General features: G+C 41.9%; 1 protein-coding gene across 7 annotated transcripts in view; it reads right to left on the minus strand.

The window, feature by feature from the left end:
* Positions 1–19,799, minus strand: part of LOC115209556 (protein mono-ADP-ribosyltransferase PARP15) — a 199,333-nt gene that overhangs the window by 137,980 nt on the left and 41,554 nt on the right. For 4 of the 7 annotated variants that reach the window (XM_029778009.2, XM_029778016.2, XM_036508658.1 and 1 more), the window contains exon 8: positions 14,154–14,290. The exons of 2 other annotated variants lie outside the window; for them this stretch is intronic. In XM_029778009.2, coding sequence (XP_029633869.1) covers positions 14,154–14,290 — 137 coding nt within the window. Of the gene's footprint in view, positions 1–12,806; positions 13,035–14,153; positions 14,291–19,799 lie in introns of all 7 variants that reach the window. One more of the 7 variants, XM_036508643.1, reaches the window with a different exon arrangement.

Raw genomic sequence — 19,799 nt, forward strand, 5'->3', positions numbered from 1 at the left:
AAAGCTTAAGTCTTCGGGAAGATGGACAAATCTGGAGATTTGTCAAGACTGATGAAACGTGGAAGAGAGATACCAGCTGGTCTGAGTGCTCTCTACCCACAATAACTAAAAAGAATACAGCAACTCAGGGAAACTAAGCCAGGACAATCTGCCATCCTCCACACACCATCATAAACTGCGAGCAGGGTACAAATTGTTGTCCTTAAATGCTCGCAGTTCATGCAACAAAATACAATTGTTCAACGCCTACGTCAGAAGTGTTGACCCTGACTTTCATCACTGTCACGGAAACATGGGCGCATTCCTTACTCTGTGATGGGGTTTTCAACATCACGGGCTACAACCTCTGCCGTAAGGACCGTACTAACCGCCGTGGTGGTGGTGTGATGGTCTACGTTCGTTCAAATTTTTTGGTAATTCCTTGTGCCGATTTGAACGAATCACAAGAAGAAGTTTTTTTCTGTGACGTACGTATGACCATGTCAACACTCCTGCTTGACGTTGTTTATCGTCCCCCAAATTACCATCAGGACACACAGCTTTGCAACATCCTCCGAGCTGCAGCCAGGAAAACAGCCACTTATGTGTTTATTGCAGGCGATTTCAATCATCCTGAGATCGATTGGGAAACCTTCCGTTGGCCACAGAGTGCAAACGATTTTGTTGAGCTTGTGCTGGACTCAAACTGGTCACAAGTAGTCACCTCTCCAACAAGAGGCGACAACACCTTGGACCTGCTCTTCACCACAACTCCTGAAGCGGTTATCAATTGCACTACGGAGGAACCTCTAGGTGACTCTGATCATGCTATGATCATCGCCAATCTGGCTCTTGCGGGCAACAAACACCTGAACCATCTCCAATCTGCTTCCTTCGATTGGAAGAGAGCAGATTGGAACCTGTACCACACTGAACTACAGCACCCAAACTGGCGTGAATTCTACAACTCTGGAGATGTGAATACTATACTCCAGAGTATCCTGGACTCAATATGGGCAGCATGTGCAGCATCAGTGCCACGTAAACAAAAAAAGTAGAACCGCCCCAAAAGGGCAATTTGGGAAACTTCAGCGGTCCGACTTGCCAGGAAGGAACGTCGGACTGCTGAACAGGAATACAAGTTGCATAAATCAGACACCAACAGGAAGAAGCGGAATAAATCCTCCAACCATCTCAAGCAAGTGACAAAAAAATGCAGTGCTTGAATTTGAACAGTGCATAGCAGCCAATCCTGACAGCAAGGTTTTCTGAAAATATGTGCATTCAAAGCAGAGACCTCACTCTCCAGTGGGCCCTCTTCGCAACCCTCACACGAACCAGATCACTGACGACCCCAAGGAATGCGCAGAACTCATTGCCGAGTGCTATGCAAACATATTCACTGTCGAAAGTCAAAATGTACCATCTTCACCATCACTAACAGCAAACTCCATAACAACTATGGAATTTACACCTGAAATGCTGCGACGTCACCTTCAAAATAAGCGCAACTATGCCTCCCCTGGTCTCGATGGAGTTACATACCTGCTTCTCAAACGTGGCAGGCACTTCCTTTTACACCAGCTTTCTATTTTCTTCCAGTACTGTCTCAACAATGGTGCTACTCCGGAGCAGTGGAAAACTGCCAGTGTCATTCTCTCTGTTCAAAAAGGGTGACCGCACATCACCTGTCAACTATCGCCCAGTCAGTCTCACTAGCTGTATTGCAAAACTGATGGAATCGTGTGTCAGAGAAACACTCTGGAACTTCTGGAGCTCTCACAGTCTCATCCGACCCTCACAATATGGATTTGTCCCTAACTCCAGCTGCAGTGACCAGCTTGTCGAGTTCCTTGAGGACATTACTCAGATCACTGACAGTGGCTCATGGGTGGATGTTGTCTACCTTGACTTTGCTAAGGCTTTCAACTCTGTGCCACACAAAAGGCTTATGGTGAAACTCTCTGCAATGGGTGTGGGGGATGACCTTTTTAACTGGTTGAAATCCTTCATCCTCAGCCGAAAGGAGGTAGTCACAGTTCTAGGACAGCACTCTACACCATATGAGATGTCATCGGGTGTACCACAGGGATCTGTCCTTGGTCCCCTCCTGTTTGTGGCATACATTAATGACATAGATGCCAATTTAAAGAATGCCACAGTATTGAAATATGCAGACGACATCAAGCTGTACCTTGAAATCAAGAGGACTGATCCTGATGTCTACAACTCTTTCCTGCAATCAGACCTAGATACAATGCAGCAATGGATCACAGACTGGCAACTGAAACTGGCTGTGGACAAGTGTACCACCATGCATTTTGGGAGAAAAAACCCTGCGTCCACATACTCCCTTCACAACACTGATATCAAGAAATCCTCTTGCGAGCGTGACCTAGGTATCACTGTCAGCAGTGATTTGCGTTGGACAAAGCATATCTCTAAAATTGTCAAGAAGGCCGAGGGTGTCTTGGCATCACTCAGCAAGACTTTTGTTAGCCGCTCTCCAGCCATCTATTTAAAACTGTATACAGCTATGGTACGACCACACTTGGAATTCGCATCATCAGTTTGGAATCCCTATCTTGCTCAGAACATTGACCTCCTGGAATCTGTCCAGAGACGTGCAACCAAACGCATACCCTCCATCAGACACCTACCATATTCTGAGCGCCTTGTTTCCCTGGGCATTGATTCACTGAAGCTCCGGCGTCTGGCGACGGACTTGGTAAGCAACCACAAGGTTATCAACCACCTCACCAACAACAACACTGAACACCTTTTTGATCTCCATGTGTAACACACGTGGACATGCCTACAAAGTCAGAAAACAGCACAGCTCCCATGACTTTCGGAAACATTTTTTCACGCTCAGGGTTGCTGAAGCGTGGAATAAACTGCCTGCATCAGTTGTTGACTGCCATGACACTGCATCCTTTAAGGCCCTCATGCTTCCCGAAATCCGTCGAAACTACACCTGATTATATATACACTTTAGATGAGTTGTAGTGCACCTGAGCACTGTACACAATTATTATTATTATTATTATTATTATTATTATTATTATATCAAGCCAAATGGAATCATAGCTGTGGTCTTTGTAGGTGTCACCTACATGCCAGCCATGCCAGTCTCACGTAAAAAGTATCATTTGGGGGTTGTGCCTCATAGAGGCCATGTGGTTGATGCTGGCATCATGTATCTAGCATCCATGCTGGTGGTAAATAAAAGCAGCCATTACATTGGTGGTTAGGAAGGTATCCAGCTGTAGAAACCATACCATGTCAGACTGGAGTCTGGTGTAGCCCCTCACCTTGCCAGCCCCAGTCAACCGTCCAACCCATGCCAGCATGGACAATGGATGCTAAATGATGATCATGATGTACATACGTATAGGCCCATCATCAGCATTATCCCCATCTACATTTCATGTCCATGCTGGCACAAGTTGAACAAAATGATATATAAAGACACATTTGTCACAGCAAAAGTCATGTCCAAAAACTGTGATATATATTCCTGCCCATGCTGGGCCTTACACCCATCCTCTGAGGTTCTTGTCACCTCCTCTTTCCCTCAGTCTTCCTCATCCTCCAGTCTCTCGACTCCACTCAACCATTGTTCCTCACTCTCTACAACCACCTCAAGCCCCATCTCTAACCTCTGCCATTCTCATCTCACACTCTGATGCCATTACCCTCCCATTCCTCTTACTCATCCACAGTCTCCCTTATACTCCCCTCTTGTAACTGGGGACTATGCTCTGGCACTCTATTACCACCATCTTTCTTCTTCCAGATACTGTCATGCACCTTTGCATAAATATAAGGACGCCACGAGTCTCCTCTAGATCTATGTGCTTAAGCCTCTGGCAAACTTTAGACTTTCTAGCCCTGGCCTCAAGCCACCTCCCCACTCCCCATTCCATCAGGGGGCTTGCAAGATACTGGTAACCTCACCAGTGCTGGTGCCATGAGAAAAGCAGCTTCCAGTCCACACTGTAAAATGGTTGGCATTATGTTGAGTATTCTAACTCTGAATATTCTTCGACCAAAGTAGATGGGGATGACAATGTGTTTGTCCCTTGCTAGGATGGCCGTCCAGTTATTTTTGGTCTCCTCCTCTGAGACAGACCGCACTTTGACAGTCCCATATTTCTTTCTTTAACCCTTTCGTTACTGAATTTATTTTGAGGGGTTCTGTGTTTCTTTCAATTACATTAAATATAACAAAGAATTTCGTGAAATAACTCAGTTATCATTAAGCTAGTGTTAGGAACATAAATTGTGACTAAGGTTTGGTGGAAGATTTAATTTCATAACTTATGAAAACAAGGCATTTGTACTACAGAGCCAGAGCCGGTTTCAGCCGGGTTGGTAACGAAAGGGTTAACCTGGCTACGTAGGCTTTGCTTTTCTAAACTGCTTCTAGGTATTTCTCTATTTGCTGCTGTGTTGCCTGCTCACTTCCTACTTTTGACTTCAGTTGTTTTATATAGAACTGTCCACAAATTAATTTTTTGCGGGCCAGTTCTATGAATGTTAATACCATTTTTTGCTACATTTTGCACTCTTGAATTCATTTCCATCGATAAAAAATGTCTTCACTTAATTTTGTGGTTACTCTTGCAAAGTTGAAATTGTTACGACTAGATTTGCATGTCTCATTCTTCCTCAATTTTTCTCTCTCTCTCTCCTCTTGTTTTTCCTCTGCCTAGGTAACCAAATACCTCCTTCACACCAGCACACCAATTTATGGCCTCTTTTGTCTCTCTGTCACACTCTAACATTTCATCATCTACTACTGGATCACCTCCTCCAATGCCCTCTCTGCTATGGCAAGACCCCTCTTCTGTCTCTCTGTCCACACTCTAACATTTCATCATCTACTACTGGATCACCTCCTCCAATGCCCTCTCTGTTATGGCAAGACCCTCTTTCTGTCTCTCTGTCACACTCTAACATTTCATCATCTACTACTGGATCACCTCCTCCAATGCCCTCTCTGTTATGGCAAGACCTCTTTCTGTCTCTCTGTCACACTCTAACCTTTCATCATCTACTACTGGATCACCTCCTCCAATGCCCTCTCTGTTATGGCAAGACCCCTCTTTCTGTCTCTCTGTCACACTCTAACATTTCATCATCTACTACTGGATCACCTGCTCCAATGCCCTCTCTGATGGCAAGAACCCTCTTTCTGTTCTCTCTGTCACACTCTAACATTTCATCATCTACTACTGGATCACCTCCTCCAATGCCCTCTCTGTTATGGCAAGACCCCTCTTTCTGTCTCTCTGTCACACTCTAACATTTCATCATTTACTACTGGATCACCTCCTCCAATGCCCTCTCTGCTATGGCAAGACCCCTCTTTCTGTCTCTCTGTCACACTCTAACATTTCATCATCTACTACTGGATCACCTCCTCCAATGCCCTCTCTGTATGGCAAGACCCCTCTTTCTGTCTCTCTGTCACACTCTAACATTTCATCATCTACTACTGGATCACTCCTCCAATGCCCTCTCTGTTATGGCAAGACCCCTGTTTCTGCCTCTCTCTGTCACACTCTAACATTTCATCATCTACTACTGGATCACCTCCTCCAATGCCCTCTCTGTTATGGCAAGACCCTCTTTCTGTCTCTCTGTCACACTCTAACATTTCATCATCTACTACTGGATCACCTCCTCCAATGCCCTCTCTGTTATGGCAAGACCCCTCTTTCTGTCTCTCTGTCACACTCTAACATTTCATCATCTACTACTGGATCACCTCCTCCAATGCCCTCTCTGTTATGGCAAGACCCCTCTTTCTGTCTCTCTATCACACTCTAACATTTCATCATCTACTACTGGATCACCACCTCCAATGCCCTCTCTATTATGGCAAGACCCCTCTTTCTGTCTCTCTGTCACACTCTAACATTTCATCATCTACTACTGGATCACCTCCTCCAATGCCCTCTCTGTTATGGCAAGACCCCTCTTTCTGTCTCTCTGTCACACTCTAACATTTCATCATCTACTACTGGATCACCTCCTCCAATGCCCTCTCTGTTATGGCAAGACCCCTCTTTCTGTCTCTCTGTCACACTCTAACATTTCATCATCTACTACTGGATCACCTCCTCCAATGCCCTCTCTGTTATGGCAAGACCCCTCTTTCTGTCTCTCTGTCACACTCTAACATTTCATCATCTACTACTGGATCACCTCCTCCAATGCCCTCTCTGTTATGGCAAGACCCCTCTTTCTGCCTCTCTGTCACACTCTAACATTTCATCATCTACTACTGGATCACCTCCTCCAATGCCCTCTCTGTTATGGCAAGACCCCTCTTTCTGTCTCTCTGTCACACTCTAACATTTCATCATCTACTACTGGATCACCTCCTCCAATGCCCTCTCTGTTATGGCAAGACCCCTCTTCTGTCTCTCTGTCACACTCTAACATTCATCATCTACTACTGGATCACCTCCTCCAATGCCCTCTCTTATGGCAAGACCCCTCTTTCTGTCTCTCTGTCACACTCTAACATTTCATCATCTACTACTGGATCACCTCCTCCAATGCCCTCTCTGTTATGGCAAGACCCCTCTTCTGTCTCTCTGTCACACTCTAAATTTCATCATATCTACTACTGGATACCTCCTCCAATGCCCTCTCTGTTATGGCAAGACCCCTCTTTCTGTCTCTCTGTCACACTCTAACATTTCATCATCTACTACTGGATCGCCTCCTCAATGCCCTCTCTGTTATGGCAAGACCCCTGTTCTGCCTCTCTGTCACACTCTAACATTTCATCATCTACTACTGGATCACCTCCTCCAATGCCCTCTCTGTTATGGCAAGACCCCTCTTTCTGTCTCTCTGTCACACTCTAACATTTCATCATATACTACTGGATCACCTCTCCAATGCCCTCTCTGTTATGGCAAGACCCCTCTTTCTGTCTCTCTGTCACACTCTAACATTTCATCATCTACTACTGGATCACCTCCTCAATGCCCTCTCTGTTATGGCAAGACCCCTGTTCTGCCTCTCTGTCACACTCTAATTTTTATCATCTGACACAAGCTCTCTCTTGCCCCTCTCATAATTCATTATCTTGGTGACCCTGCCAGCACTGGGCCATGTAAAAAGCATCCACTGCACATTGTGAAATGCTTGCATTTGGAAGGGCATCTAGCTGCAAAAATAATGCCAAAACTAACTTTGTTGTGCTAGTTCCACGTAAAATGTACTGAGTCCACTCTGCTGAGTGGTTGGTGTTAGGAAGTGCATCCAGCTGTAAAATCCTGCCAAAACAGACACAGTAGCGAAGGGTAGTATTTTCCACCTTTCCGGCTCCTGTCAACTGTCCAATCCATGCATGCTTAGAAAACAGATGTTAAACGATGATGATGATGATGATGTTGGCAGTGTATGGCAAACCTGCTGCAGCTGCACCTGATAACACAGGAACTTGAGGTAAACATGAATTCTGATCACGAACAGCCGACGAGAGAGAAGAAACCCTACTCCGTATGGAATTACATGGTCAGTTCCACTGTGGAACCAACAAATAAAAGACAAAGAAGCATCATAGAGGGTGACCTAATAAAAAATATTGAAAGCCTAATCATTTGGGCCTAGGACTCAGTGGAAAAGAATATATACCACACAAGAGCAACGGACCTCTGCAGAATGTCTAGGAAGAGGGTTGAAAGTGTGACTCACTGTTAGTGCTTGAGAAAGTCATGCGCAGGAAGAGTACATGCGTAGACACGACAAAGTAGCCCAAAACCTCCACTGGCTACTATGCCATAAGTATGGATATGAGGTTATGGGTGCTTGGTACCAACATACACCAGAAAAGAAAAGGTGAGAACGAAAAGGGAAGGCAAAAATCCTCTGGGACTTTGATTTCCAGACAGACAAAGTGTTAGAGAACTGAAGGCCAGATATAGAAACCTTTAGGAGGGACAAACAAAAGTGCCAAATAATCGATTTGGCAGGGCCAGGAGATCAACACATCATCATGAAATAAAGAGAAAAGGTTGATAAATATGGAAACCTGAGAATTGAGATTGCTAAGATGTGGCAGGTACAAGAGTCGAACATAAAGGTTATCCCTATTGTCATCGTAGCATTGGTTCAATACATCCAATCTGAAAAAACATCTGAAGTCCTTAGAGATACCCTGCAATCTAGATGTATTGCAAAAGTCAGCATTACTTGGAATTGTGTAAATATTGTCTGCCTGAGGTCCTTCTTGTGACTTGACAAACACTGCAAACCCCCGGTAGACACAATATCTTCAATCAACAATCTCACGATATTGTATACTGTGCGACATCTATATCAATAATAGCAATCATAATAATAATAATAATAATAATAATAATAATAATAATAATAATGATAATCATTAATCATTAATAATTAATAATAATCATCATCATTGTTTAACATCCGCTTTCCATGCTAGCATGGGTTGGACCGTTCAACTGGGGTCTGGGAAGCCAGAAGGCTGCACCAGGCCCAGTCTGATCTGGCAGTGTTTCTATTGCTGTATGCCCTTCCTAACGCCAACCACTCCGTGTGTGTAGTGGCTGCTTTTTACGTGCCACCGGCACAGGTGCCAGACGGGGCTGGCAAACAGCCACGGACAGATGGTGCTTTTTACGTCCACCGGCACAGGGGCCAGGCAAGGCTGGCAACGGCCAAGATCGGTGTTCTTTTTATGTGCCCACCAGCACGGAGGCCAGTCGGGGCGGTGCTGGCAACGGCACAGTCGGGTGGTGCTTTTATCGTGCCACCGGCAGGGAATGATAATAACATTAATCATATTTATAATAAACAGTGTTTAATAGAGACGGTGTGACAAAACACCATAATATTCAATATCAACAAACAAATTGTTTACCTTTTGAATGAAATCTTCCTTTTCCTGTTTATCCATCATTCCTTCATTTTCGGCTTTATTTTGGAGATATTCTTCAAATTTCTGTAAAATTTAAAACCATGAGAATCATTTTTGTTTAATTTTTTGCTTTTTTAAAGAGAAGAGATTTAATTTAACAAAAGACAAACAAAATATTTAAATATTTAATGATTTCTTTCTAATCAGTAAAAAGAAATGAGGAAAATTACTTTGTCACTCAGATCAAAGATATTCCATCCACGACCTTCCAGTCTACTGGGAGACATGGTATTATAGTGGATGCGGCAGAAAAACCTTCCACACTGACCACTGATGTGGTGTTAGTGAAGTTACACATGTGGCAAGGTGTCTTCATGTAGCTGAAGTTGTATTGTTTCTTCTCTCCACTCACCATTCTCATTAAAACTGCTGAGTCTTGTGTTTGCTGTTGAAATGTCTATCAAGAATGTTGAAGTTGAGGTTCTTTGGTGCATCTTGTGTAGCCAAGAATATTTGAGCAACAAAAGCAGAGTACAAGGTAATTATTTTTTGATATTATAAGCAAGAAGGAAGAGGTGGAGGAGGTCCAACAATTAGGATCATGGTCATTCATAAGAGAGATGACAAAGGAAAAGAAAGAACTTCAAAAACAGTTCTACAGTGGACAGGAATTTCCCCTATTTCTTCATTACAGCATATGGACATAAAGAATGCCTTTTGGTATTAACACTGCTTCTGTTGCTATTAATTATCTTTAATAAGCCTTCAGGCTATTTGTGACATCAGTGTCTATATATCGTTGACAGGGAGATTTCGCTGTTATGTTGCTACAGGGTGTCTGTCACTGATGAACCTGAGCAGAGCGAAAATACGTGATCTGGCAGTTCTGGTGCCTGTAGCAGATGACTGACATCTACCAACAATATAAATATGAGTGCCTTTATGGACTGTGCATCCATATGAGAGGTCCTCTCAAGGTAAATAAGGCAGTATTTGGTGTTCTAACACAACATCCACATTTAGTTGGATATAAAGATTGCTTTTGGTATTAATACTGCTTCTGATGCTATTACTTTTAATTACCTTGATTTAGGTTCGGTCTCAATGTATGGCACCTTGAGCAAGTGTCTTTAACTATAGCCTTAGGCCAATCAAAGCTCTGTGATTGAGTCTGGTAGGCAGTAAATGAGATAAGCCTGTCACACATATGTGTGTGTGTCTCCTTGCCTTTACATTATTTCTTAGCTGTAAACGAGTGTCCCTGTTATGCAAGCAGTGTCCTTTGTTTCTAATAGTTTGTGATGTTTTGTAAAATGCAGAAATAGTTACCTCCCTTGGAACGAGGTGAGGGTTGGTGACAGGAAAGGCGTCAAGCCATAGAATATCTAACTCCACAAATTCTATCGCACACGGGTGGTGGTGGTGGTGGTGATGGAGATGAAGGTGATGAATAGGATGTATTCTGTTCTCGTTACTTTTATTGTATTTTTTCAAAAGCTGTTACTGTAATATCATCATCATCATCATCATAAATATATAAGAATGTATTTATGTGTGTCATTAGACAGAACCTAAAGCATTTTGTATTTGATCCTCGATCTCTCCCCCTCTTTCACATATAGGCCTCACCATGTTCTGTTGGGCTTTCTCCAATGGTGACGGGGAAAATGCAAACAACTTTTGACAGAAAAATAAATTCAGTTGAGCTGCCCTTCCCCACAAAATGGATGACAAAACAGGAAGAACAACACACACGGTCAACCGCAGTTGATGACATTTTGATTCATTTACTGCTTCTCTTAACACTCTTTTAAATAACACTTGCAGGAACATTTTTTTTCCAATTTTTCCTTCACTTCTTCTGTAGACTTGTTTTTAACGTGACAACCATTTATTTTATTGCAGTAAAGATTTAGGGAGGGCCATAAATTGAACAGTTCTAGCCAATCTGTACCAAACAGATGAATAATTTTGCTTCACGTGTCTCTCCTCGGAATGTGACGTCGATACATGTTTTGTCCATCAAATGTAATCTGTCGCCCGTTACACCACATGCTATTTTCGCTGTTTTGCGTAATCTCAGTTTACCAATTTTTCCCAAGTATCTGCATTTATAATGAAGATGTCACTACCTGAGTCTAACTGTAACTTGGTATTCACATCATTTATCTTTACATGCACGAATTTTCTTGTTTCTCAATCACAATCGATCTCCGCTGAAAACATCTTAGAACTTTTTGTATTTGAGCTTTGCTGTCTTGTTCTACAATGAGAACTCCTGTGTCCCAGCTTATGACAACTATAGCACTTTTTGTTTTTAAAAGGACAATCCTTTTCGTAGTGTAGGTAGCCTCCATAACCATAACACAGTTTGGGCCTGATACGTTTTTGGATTCTGCTTTCCAGGTCAGCACATTTGAAGTTTTGCAGAGTCTTTATCCGCCATTATTTTCACATCATTTACTATAGTCTGACGTTCTTCAGTGATGTTCTGTAGAGATGAATCCTGGTTTGCTTGCTCCATTTTCAAGAGAATCCTTGCCTGAATGTCTTCAAGTGCTATAAGTCCTTACATGAAGGTAAGTGATTTGAAAATATCCTGAGTGAGATGCTGAAGTTTGAAATTTTCACACGTATGGCTGACTACTCCATTAAAGCGCTCAACAATGAACTTTTACAAACAAAATTTTGAAAACAATTCCACGGTTTCTTGGAAATTAATCCCACTCAACTTTCTGGGCAGAATAAAGTTACAGTACTGCTCATGTTTGGCAGGAGCTACCTTGTGTAGTGAAAGCCTTACTCCTCCTCCGACCGTGACTTGCACTCATTGTTAAAAATTTCCTCATATCTTCTATAATACACGGGAGACATAATATTCTCCTCTGGATTATACGTAAATTGTGTTAGCCGTGCCATCTGGCATAAACAATCTTACTGGACTTGCGGACTTCACTGGCTGTAAAACTCAATTATTGTTGTTGATGTTGTAGTATTTGTTTTTGCAGCTCTTGTGGTTGTCGCTGTTGCTTCTCTTGAAGCTATTTCCTGTGAAGTTTCAAACAATCCTTGTTGCCAGATATGTTTATCCTCATGGATAAACAAATACACTGCAACGGTGTAATGAAAAACTGGCAGTATCCACGCAGAACATAACAACAATCCTTTAACAACCAACAAACCAACATGCTAACTCGAACTGTAAACTTTCAACTCCAGCTTTGACTATCAACATATGAACTGTAGAACTAGCATGAATTGCCCTCCAACCCGAACTTCCACACTTATTCAGACCACTACTACTTTTTTATATATAGTGGCCCAGTCCATTCTCGCCAGGGGGCACTCTACTCTCACACAACATCAACTACAACAACAACAATAATAATAATGATTGATAACATAATCTTGGACAGCAAGAACTAAAGAAATATACGGAGTAGCAAAACACATGAAAAGCTTTATATGGAAGAGTATGAAAAGTACTGGCAGAGGTAGATATCAACAGAGGACTCTTCCAGGGGGACAGTGTGTCTCCACTTATTTTTTTTTCACTGTGAATAAAACCCCTTAAGTGAAATAGAGCAGAAGACAAAGTTGGGGTTTGATGTGGGAAGAGGTAAGCGAAAACTTTACCAGCAGGCATTCAGGAATGACTCAAAATTGTTAACAAATAGTGAGACAGAACTGGACAGCTTAATCCAGTCTGTGCAGATTTTTGTGAATGATATCAAGATGGAGTTTGGACTCTCAAAATGTGCTACAGTGGTGATGAGACCAAGTAAGCTTGCCAGAACAGAAGGCATATGGATGTCATGCGGGGAAATTTATAAAATGATTCCAGATTCTTGTTTCTATTTTCTTCATTTCTTGCAGAATATGCTTTTGGTAAATTCCAAAAATATAAACATCAACCAACCTTTGCTATTTCTCTGTCTTCTTCAGGTAAAACCACAAAGTAAACATCTTTGATCCGGCTTGAATTTTGATCTGAATAGTTTTTCACTGCTTCAGACATTGTTCTGGGTAGTTTTCCAATGGGGTATTTCATTTCAGCCCCTAATATAGGAAATGCCAGGCTTTTTGCTCCCATTCTCTCAGCATTTTCCAGACAAATGGTTATTATTCGAGTCAAGTTTGCCAGAATCTAATAAAAAATAATTGTTTAGTAATTGATAATGAACATTTTATTAAATTATTTTTTTATTACAGGAAGAAACCTTTAAGTTGTAATAAATATATCCTCCTCTCACAACTCCTCTCACTCCTACCACTTCTAAACACAACTGTCATTCCTATCACTCTTTAGTCCTGCAAGGGACAAGGCAACCTCAATCATGATGCTGCTACAATAAAACAGACCCCATCCACCGTGTAAAATGGTTGGTGAATGAAGAGAGACAATGCAGACCCAAGAGGAGTCTTTAGTGTTGTTGAGGACATGACAACCTCTCTAGTGCTCGTGCCATGACAGAGAAAAACTCACCAATACAGACAGTAAAACAGAGAAATATGTTTTAATATAGTCTTATTTATCAGTCACATAACTGTTGTTAGGCCATGAGGCTTTTTTCCTTCTATTTATATATAAAAGTGTCCTGTTCATCGATATCTTCTGCTTCCTTCCAATGATAACTTGGAAGAACAAATATTAAACAGGATGCTGACATTTGCTTTATGATTCTCACAAAACATGCATAAGGTTCTCTTCAAACATTAACTGTTTCAATAAATCAATATAATATGATTGATACTTACTGAATCAGAGGAATATTCATTCCAGTAAGGTAATGCCAGATGAAATACATTCTTACAGTTGAGGTTATATCCTTTAGTGACGGCAATTTCAGATGTAGAAATACCTCGAGAATATTCCTCGTTGCATTCATTTTGTATTTGTGGACCAGCAGCATTGAGAATAGATTTGGAGACAGCACCACTGTTAAGCTGAGGCTTTTATTGGTGCTGTTAACGATGACATCAACCTACAAAAGTAATTAATGGTAAACAGCTAAGGAACATTCCATGGAGAGAAGAGAGATACATTGTTGCAGTTGATATTGTTGTTAAGAAAGGCTCTACAGAATGGCTGTAGTAAGTTTGAGGTTGTTAAAGTTAGCAAAAGATATACTCAAGATATCAGATGTGAAGGAAATAAAATGTTTGAGTTTGATTGAGAAAATGTTTTAATTAACTGTAATGATTCCTCATTTGAAAATGAAATAACAATTAAATGTAAATATGTTAAGTGAATCTATTTACTCACAGATGCATCAGAAATTGAATCAATCAATAATTGTATTTTGATGCCAGCATTTTCTCCGGATGCCACGTTAGTTCTGGATGCCACAGAAGAGATTTCCTTTTGCGAAACATGAAGAGATGTGTTTGATGATGTGGTGTCTGAAAAAAATAAACAAATATCAACATATGTACACTTTATACACACACACACACACACAATGTCATCAATTAACGTCCGTATATGTATTTCATGTTTGGATTTGGTTTGCAAGATTCTTTATGTGAGTTTGTGTGTTGAAGCATATTCTGTTGTGTCTGGGGAGAGTCATTTTCTTTTCGTGCCTTATAATTTAACACACTCACTGCCAAAAATTTCCACTTATTTCTCCTTTTTATTTTCTTAATTTTCGTTGCATCTTCAACCTTTTCAATAGTCTTGACTCTGTCCGTTATTACACTGCGTTCCTTTTTGTTTGTTTGTGCGCAGTGTGTGGGTCAGTGTGTGTGTGTCTATGCATGCATGTGTGTGTGTATGCATATGTATATATGTATGTATGTGTGTGCATCTGTATGTATGTAATCTGCATATTCATGTGCTTGCATGTCCATGTTGTGTATGTTTTTATGTATGTGTGTATGTGAGAGTGTTTTTGTGTATATATGCACCTCTGTCTCCTTGCGTGTGTGTGTGTGTGTGTGTTTTGCCACTTTGTACCATGTTTTTATGTATGGATGTGCATCTTTATATGTGTGGACAAGTATCTCCATATGTGTCCTTGTGTGGAGTAAAGCGTGTGTGTACATATGTTCTTGTGTTTCAGTATCCATTTGTGTATGTGTGCCTGTTTGTTCATATAACCTATGTACCTATGCATCTGTATGTTGATCTGTTTATTTTCATATCCATATGCTTACATACATGTGCATATACACATATGTACCCACACACACACACAACATACATACATCTATCTACATAACAGCCCACTAACTATTCTACTCTACCTGTGTAAACTGTGGGTATGGGCGTATGGTATCTACCATGTATATTTCCTATTTAGTATTAGGAAAGTTTCATTTATAAGGACGTACTCCCGTATTTGTCTGAGTGTTGGGTCTTTTGATTGCTTGGATGAGATGCGGATGTCAAGTTGACCCAAGTTGCCTCTATGGTGGTCTTGGGATGTTGGTAGAGTATGGAGGACGCTTTTGTTGTCATATGTTGTCAAATGTCTCAATGTTCATTTAGTCTTTCAGCTATGCTCCTAGATGTCTCCCCTACGTACGTCATGTTCATGTCCTTACAGGCACCTTCTAAGCATCATATGCTGTAAACTACATTTCGAGTTCTACAGTTAATGCCAGCGTAATCCTCCATACCATGCAGTTATCATTGGTGCATATGGTATTCTTAAAGGGGTACGTCCTACATAGTTATGATCTGACGGAGTTCCCTGGCTTTTCAACAATCTTAATGTCGAGTTTGGTCTCCTTCAGAGCTTCCCTAAATCTACAGGCTAGTTCTCCATGGGATTTGGCCTCTACAAACATCACTCCTTATATTTATCACTTTTCTACCATGTGTTCACCCGTTTGCTTTGTCACAAGTGCTTTGTATCCTATTCCATTCTTTGTTTCTATATCTAGGGCAGCTACCACTGGTATCATTACGTATAATGTTATCAGATTTATTTCTAGCACCCCTGTACACTCGAACTCTATCTTTTTGATCATATCCAGAGAACTGCATGCGGTGCATAAAGTTCTGTATGTGTTTTGTCGTTTCATAGGGTTCGCATAGTGGGGACACATTGTTCATTATTCTAATTAAGTCTGCTATCAGTATGGTTTAATTTCCATGTTGTGTGAGAAAGGTGAGTTCTTGTGAACGACATAGTTTGAAGTTATGGGTTCCATGTAATAAGAGTGGAGGAGCTGCACTCTTTTGTTCACAGTCTCTAACCCAAGTTCAGTATCAAGTACAGGGAGTCCATTGTTGGGGTGCTTAGTGGGGTTTAATCTATAGTTACCTTGATACTTTGGTGGATGGAGTTAGCTATTTGCTGGAGGCTCTCCATTACGTTCTTCTCAGTTTCTACATTAAGCGGACATTTCACCAGTGAGTGTGTAAAATTATAAGGCACAAAAAGAAAATGACCCTCCCCGAGACACAACAGTATATATATATATATATATATATATATATATATATAAGCAACAGTAACTTCAAAAACCAGCCAACCATACACTTAACGCTTTACCAGTCTGGGGTGCACATAGGCTAAATTGACTAAATCATTAGTTTTATTTGGATGCCATCATATTTTCTGGATGTCACTTTAGTTCTGGGTGTCATAGAGGACGATTCCTGTTGAGGACTAAGAAGGTCTGATGGTTTGGTTCCTGAAAATTAACAAATATAAACATACATACATACACACACACAAACATACACATTTTCAATCATAAAGTCTGCTCTATTCTTTAGATTGTGCTTCTCATTCTGATATATGTTATATTGATAATTCATATATATATATATATCTTAGCTGGGCATAAGAACCATCAGATGTGGTGTACAAGAGAGACAACTGCACACGACATCTGAAGAAGTTCCAATCTCTACCAGTGGGAGGAAGCTGTAGAAGAGGGAGGCCCAGGAAGACATGGAATGAGGTGCTTAAGCATAATCATCAAATGATGGGCCATATGGAAGCAATGACTAGTGACCGAGACATTTGGCGATATGTCATACTTGAGAAGACATATGGTCAAGGAATATGGCGACCTGGCAGCTGGAGTCTTAGAGTAGCTGTCCACCGAAGTTCCATATAATATGGGAAGGAAAAAGGAAAAGGAGGAAAATACAATGTTACTAAAACAAAGACACATTCACATGTAGACAAACAAATGGTTTGTTAGGGTATAATCAATTTGGCGAGGAAACTAAAGAGAAAATATTACGACGATGACCACCACAGATCTACAATGGAAGAATTCACCACGTGTAGTTGAGGGTAAAAGAAAACGTTGAACGACAGTAAGTACGTCCAAAATTTATAAAGCAGTGACATACATACATACATAGATACTTGTAGCAGACATGTATACGTGCAGAGTGAAAAGAAATCACACTATTTAATGTGACGGAGTACACTGCAAAAAATTAAAAAATCACTGATTTCATTTCTGTTTACAAACTTTCTCCGTGTCTACACTAAACATACGCACAAATCCTTTTATATATACACACGCAATATTTAAGAACAAAAGGAATATACACAAAAAAAGAACGAATTAAAAACAAATATTTTATATTTTACTTTTATCGTATTGTTGTTTACATTTTCTGTCTCTACGGATGACCAGAAGCAACAGAATCGCCATGGTGGAATCCATAGCGGCGTGCGATAAGACTGGTCGCTGCTCCAAAATAGAACACTGCCCAGAAAATCACACCTGCCACATCTGTACGGAACCCGAAAATACGTTCCGTAATCGCTGGGTCGAATGTGGGACATGCCTCATCTCTGTCTGCCTCCAATGTGACACGGACTTTCAGAAGATCCCAGGCCAAAAAATGAGCCATCATAATGCTATGATGGATAGACTCTGGAAGATGGTTCAGCTTAAATCTTGGACTTTTCAGTGTCAGGCCTGCGTGCCTCCACAACCGACAATTGTGTCTCCCCCTGCCACTCCCGTGGAGGAGGCGGAACAGCAACAGCAGCAACAACAAAATCAACCACAACTAGAGCAGCAGCAGCAGCAGCAGACAACATCAACAGCAGCAACACAAAATCAACCACAACCAGAGCAGCAGCAACAACAACAACAGCAGCAGCAACAACAAAATCAACCACAACCAGAGCAGCAGCAGCAACAACAACAACACCAATTGACCAGTGCGGTTCTTGCAGAACTGCAACAATCGATCTGTGCTTTAAGAGGGGAAGTAGCAGGAATAAAAGCAACCATTCAGGTTGGACTCCACAATGAGGGGTCTTATCGGAATGCTCTGCTAAAGAACCTCCCTGTACCTGTACCTCTTGTCGCATCTAAGACCGCGGATTCTGCTACCCATGAAGTCATTGCCATTGGGGTGCCTGAAGACATGGCTGATCTTCAGGCATTTGCTGCCAACTCAGCCAAAGACCTAGGCTGCGTTCCCCTAACGGGTGCTATCCGCCTTGGACGACCTGGCCCAAAACCTAGGCTCATCAAGCTGTCTTTTTCGGACCACACTGAGGCAACCTCTTACCATCTGGCCTCAGTTAAAGCTGGGTGTGAAAATCGGACCACCTTCCGAACACGCCCAGGCTTACCGTCCGATCTACGTCCGAAGCTACGTGTAGCAGCTTCCCTGAATAGGAACTCAGCTCTACAGGAAAGCTTAAGTCTTCGGGAAGATGGACAAATCTGGAGATTTGTCAAGACTGATGAAACGTGGAAGAGAGATACCAGCTGGTCTGAGTGCTCTCTACCCACAATAACTAAAAAGACTACAGCAACTCAGGGAAACTAAGCCAGGACAATCTGCCATCCTCCACACACCATCATAAACTGCGAGCAGGGTACAAATTGTTGTCCTTAAATGCTCGCAGTTTATGCAACAAAATACATTTGTTCAACGCCTACGTCAGAAGTGTTGACCCTGACTTCATCACTGTCACGGAAACATGGGCGCATTCCTTACTCTGTGATGGGGTTTTCAACATCACGGGGTACAACCTCTTCCATAAGGACCGTACTAACTGCCGTGGTGGTGGTGTGATGGTCTACGTTCGTTCAAATTTTTTGGTAATTCCTTGTGCCGATTTGAACGAATCACAAGAAGAAGTTTTTTTCTGTGACGTACGTATGACCATGTCAACACTCCTGCTTGGCGTTGTTTATCGTCCCCCAAATTACCATCAGGACACACAGCTTTGCAACATCCTCCGAGCTGCAGCCAGGAAAACAGCCACTTATGTGTTTATTGCAGGCAATTTCAATCATCCTGAGATCGATTGGGAAACCTTCCGTTGGCCACAGAGTGCAAACGATTTTGTTGAGCTTGTGCTGGACTCAAACTGGTCACAAGTAGTCACCTCTCCAACAAGAGGCGACAACACCACTCTCTTCACCACAACTCCTGAAGCGGTTATCAATTGCACTACGGAGGAACCTCTAGGTGACTCTGATCATGCTATGATCATCGCCAATCTGGCTCTTGCGGGCAACAAACACCTGAACCATCTCCAATCTGCTTCCTTCGATTGGAAGAGAGCAGATTGGAACCTGTACCACACTGAACTACAGCATCCAAACTGGCGTGAATTCTACAACTCTGCCACGTAAACAAAAAAAGAAGAACCGCCCCAAAAGGGCAATTTGGGAAACTTCAGTGGTCCGACTTGCCAGGAAGGAACGTCGGACTGCTGAACAGGAATACAAGTTGCATAAATCAGACACCAACAGGAAGAAGCGGAATAAATCCTCCAACCATCTCAAGCAAGTGACAAAAAATGCAGTGCTTGAATTTGAACAGTGCATAGCAGCCAATCCTGACAGCAAGGTTTTCTGGAAATATGTGCATTCAAAGCAGAGACCTCACTCTCCAGTGGGCCCTCTTCGCAACCCTCACACGAACCAGATCACTGACGACCCCAAGGAATGCGCAGAACTC

Source organism: Octopus sinensis, linkage group LG1 (assembly GCF_006345805.1).
Source record: "Octopus sinensis linkage group LG1, ASM634580v1, whole genome shotgun sequence".
NCBI lineage: Eukaryota > Metazoa > Mollusca > Cephalopoda > Octopoda > Octopodidae > Octopus > Octopus sinensis.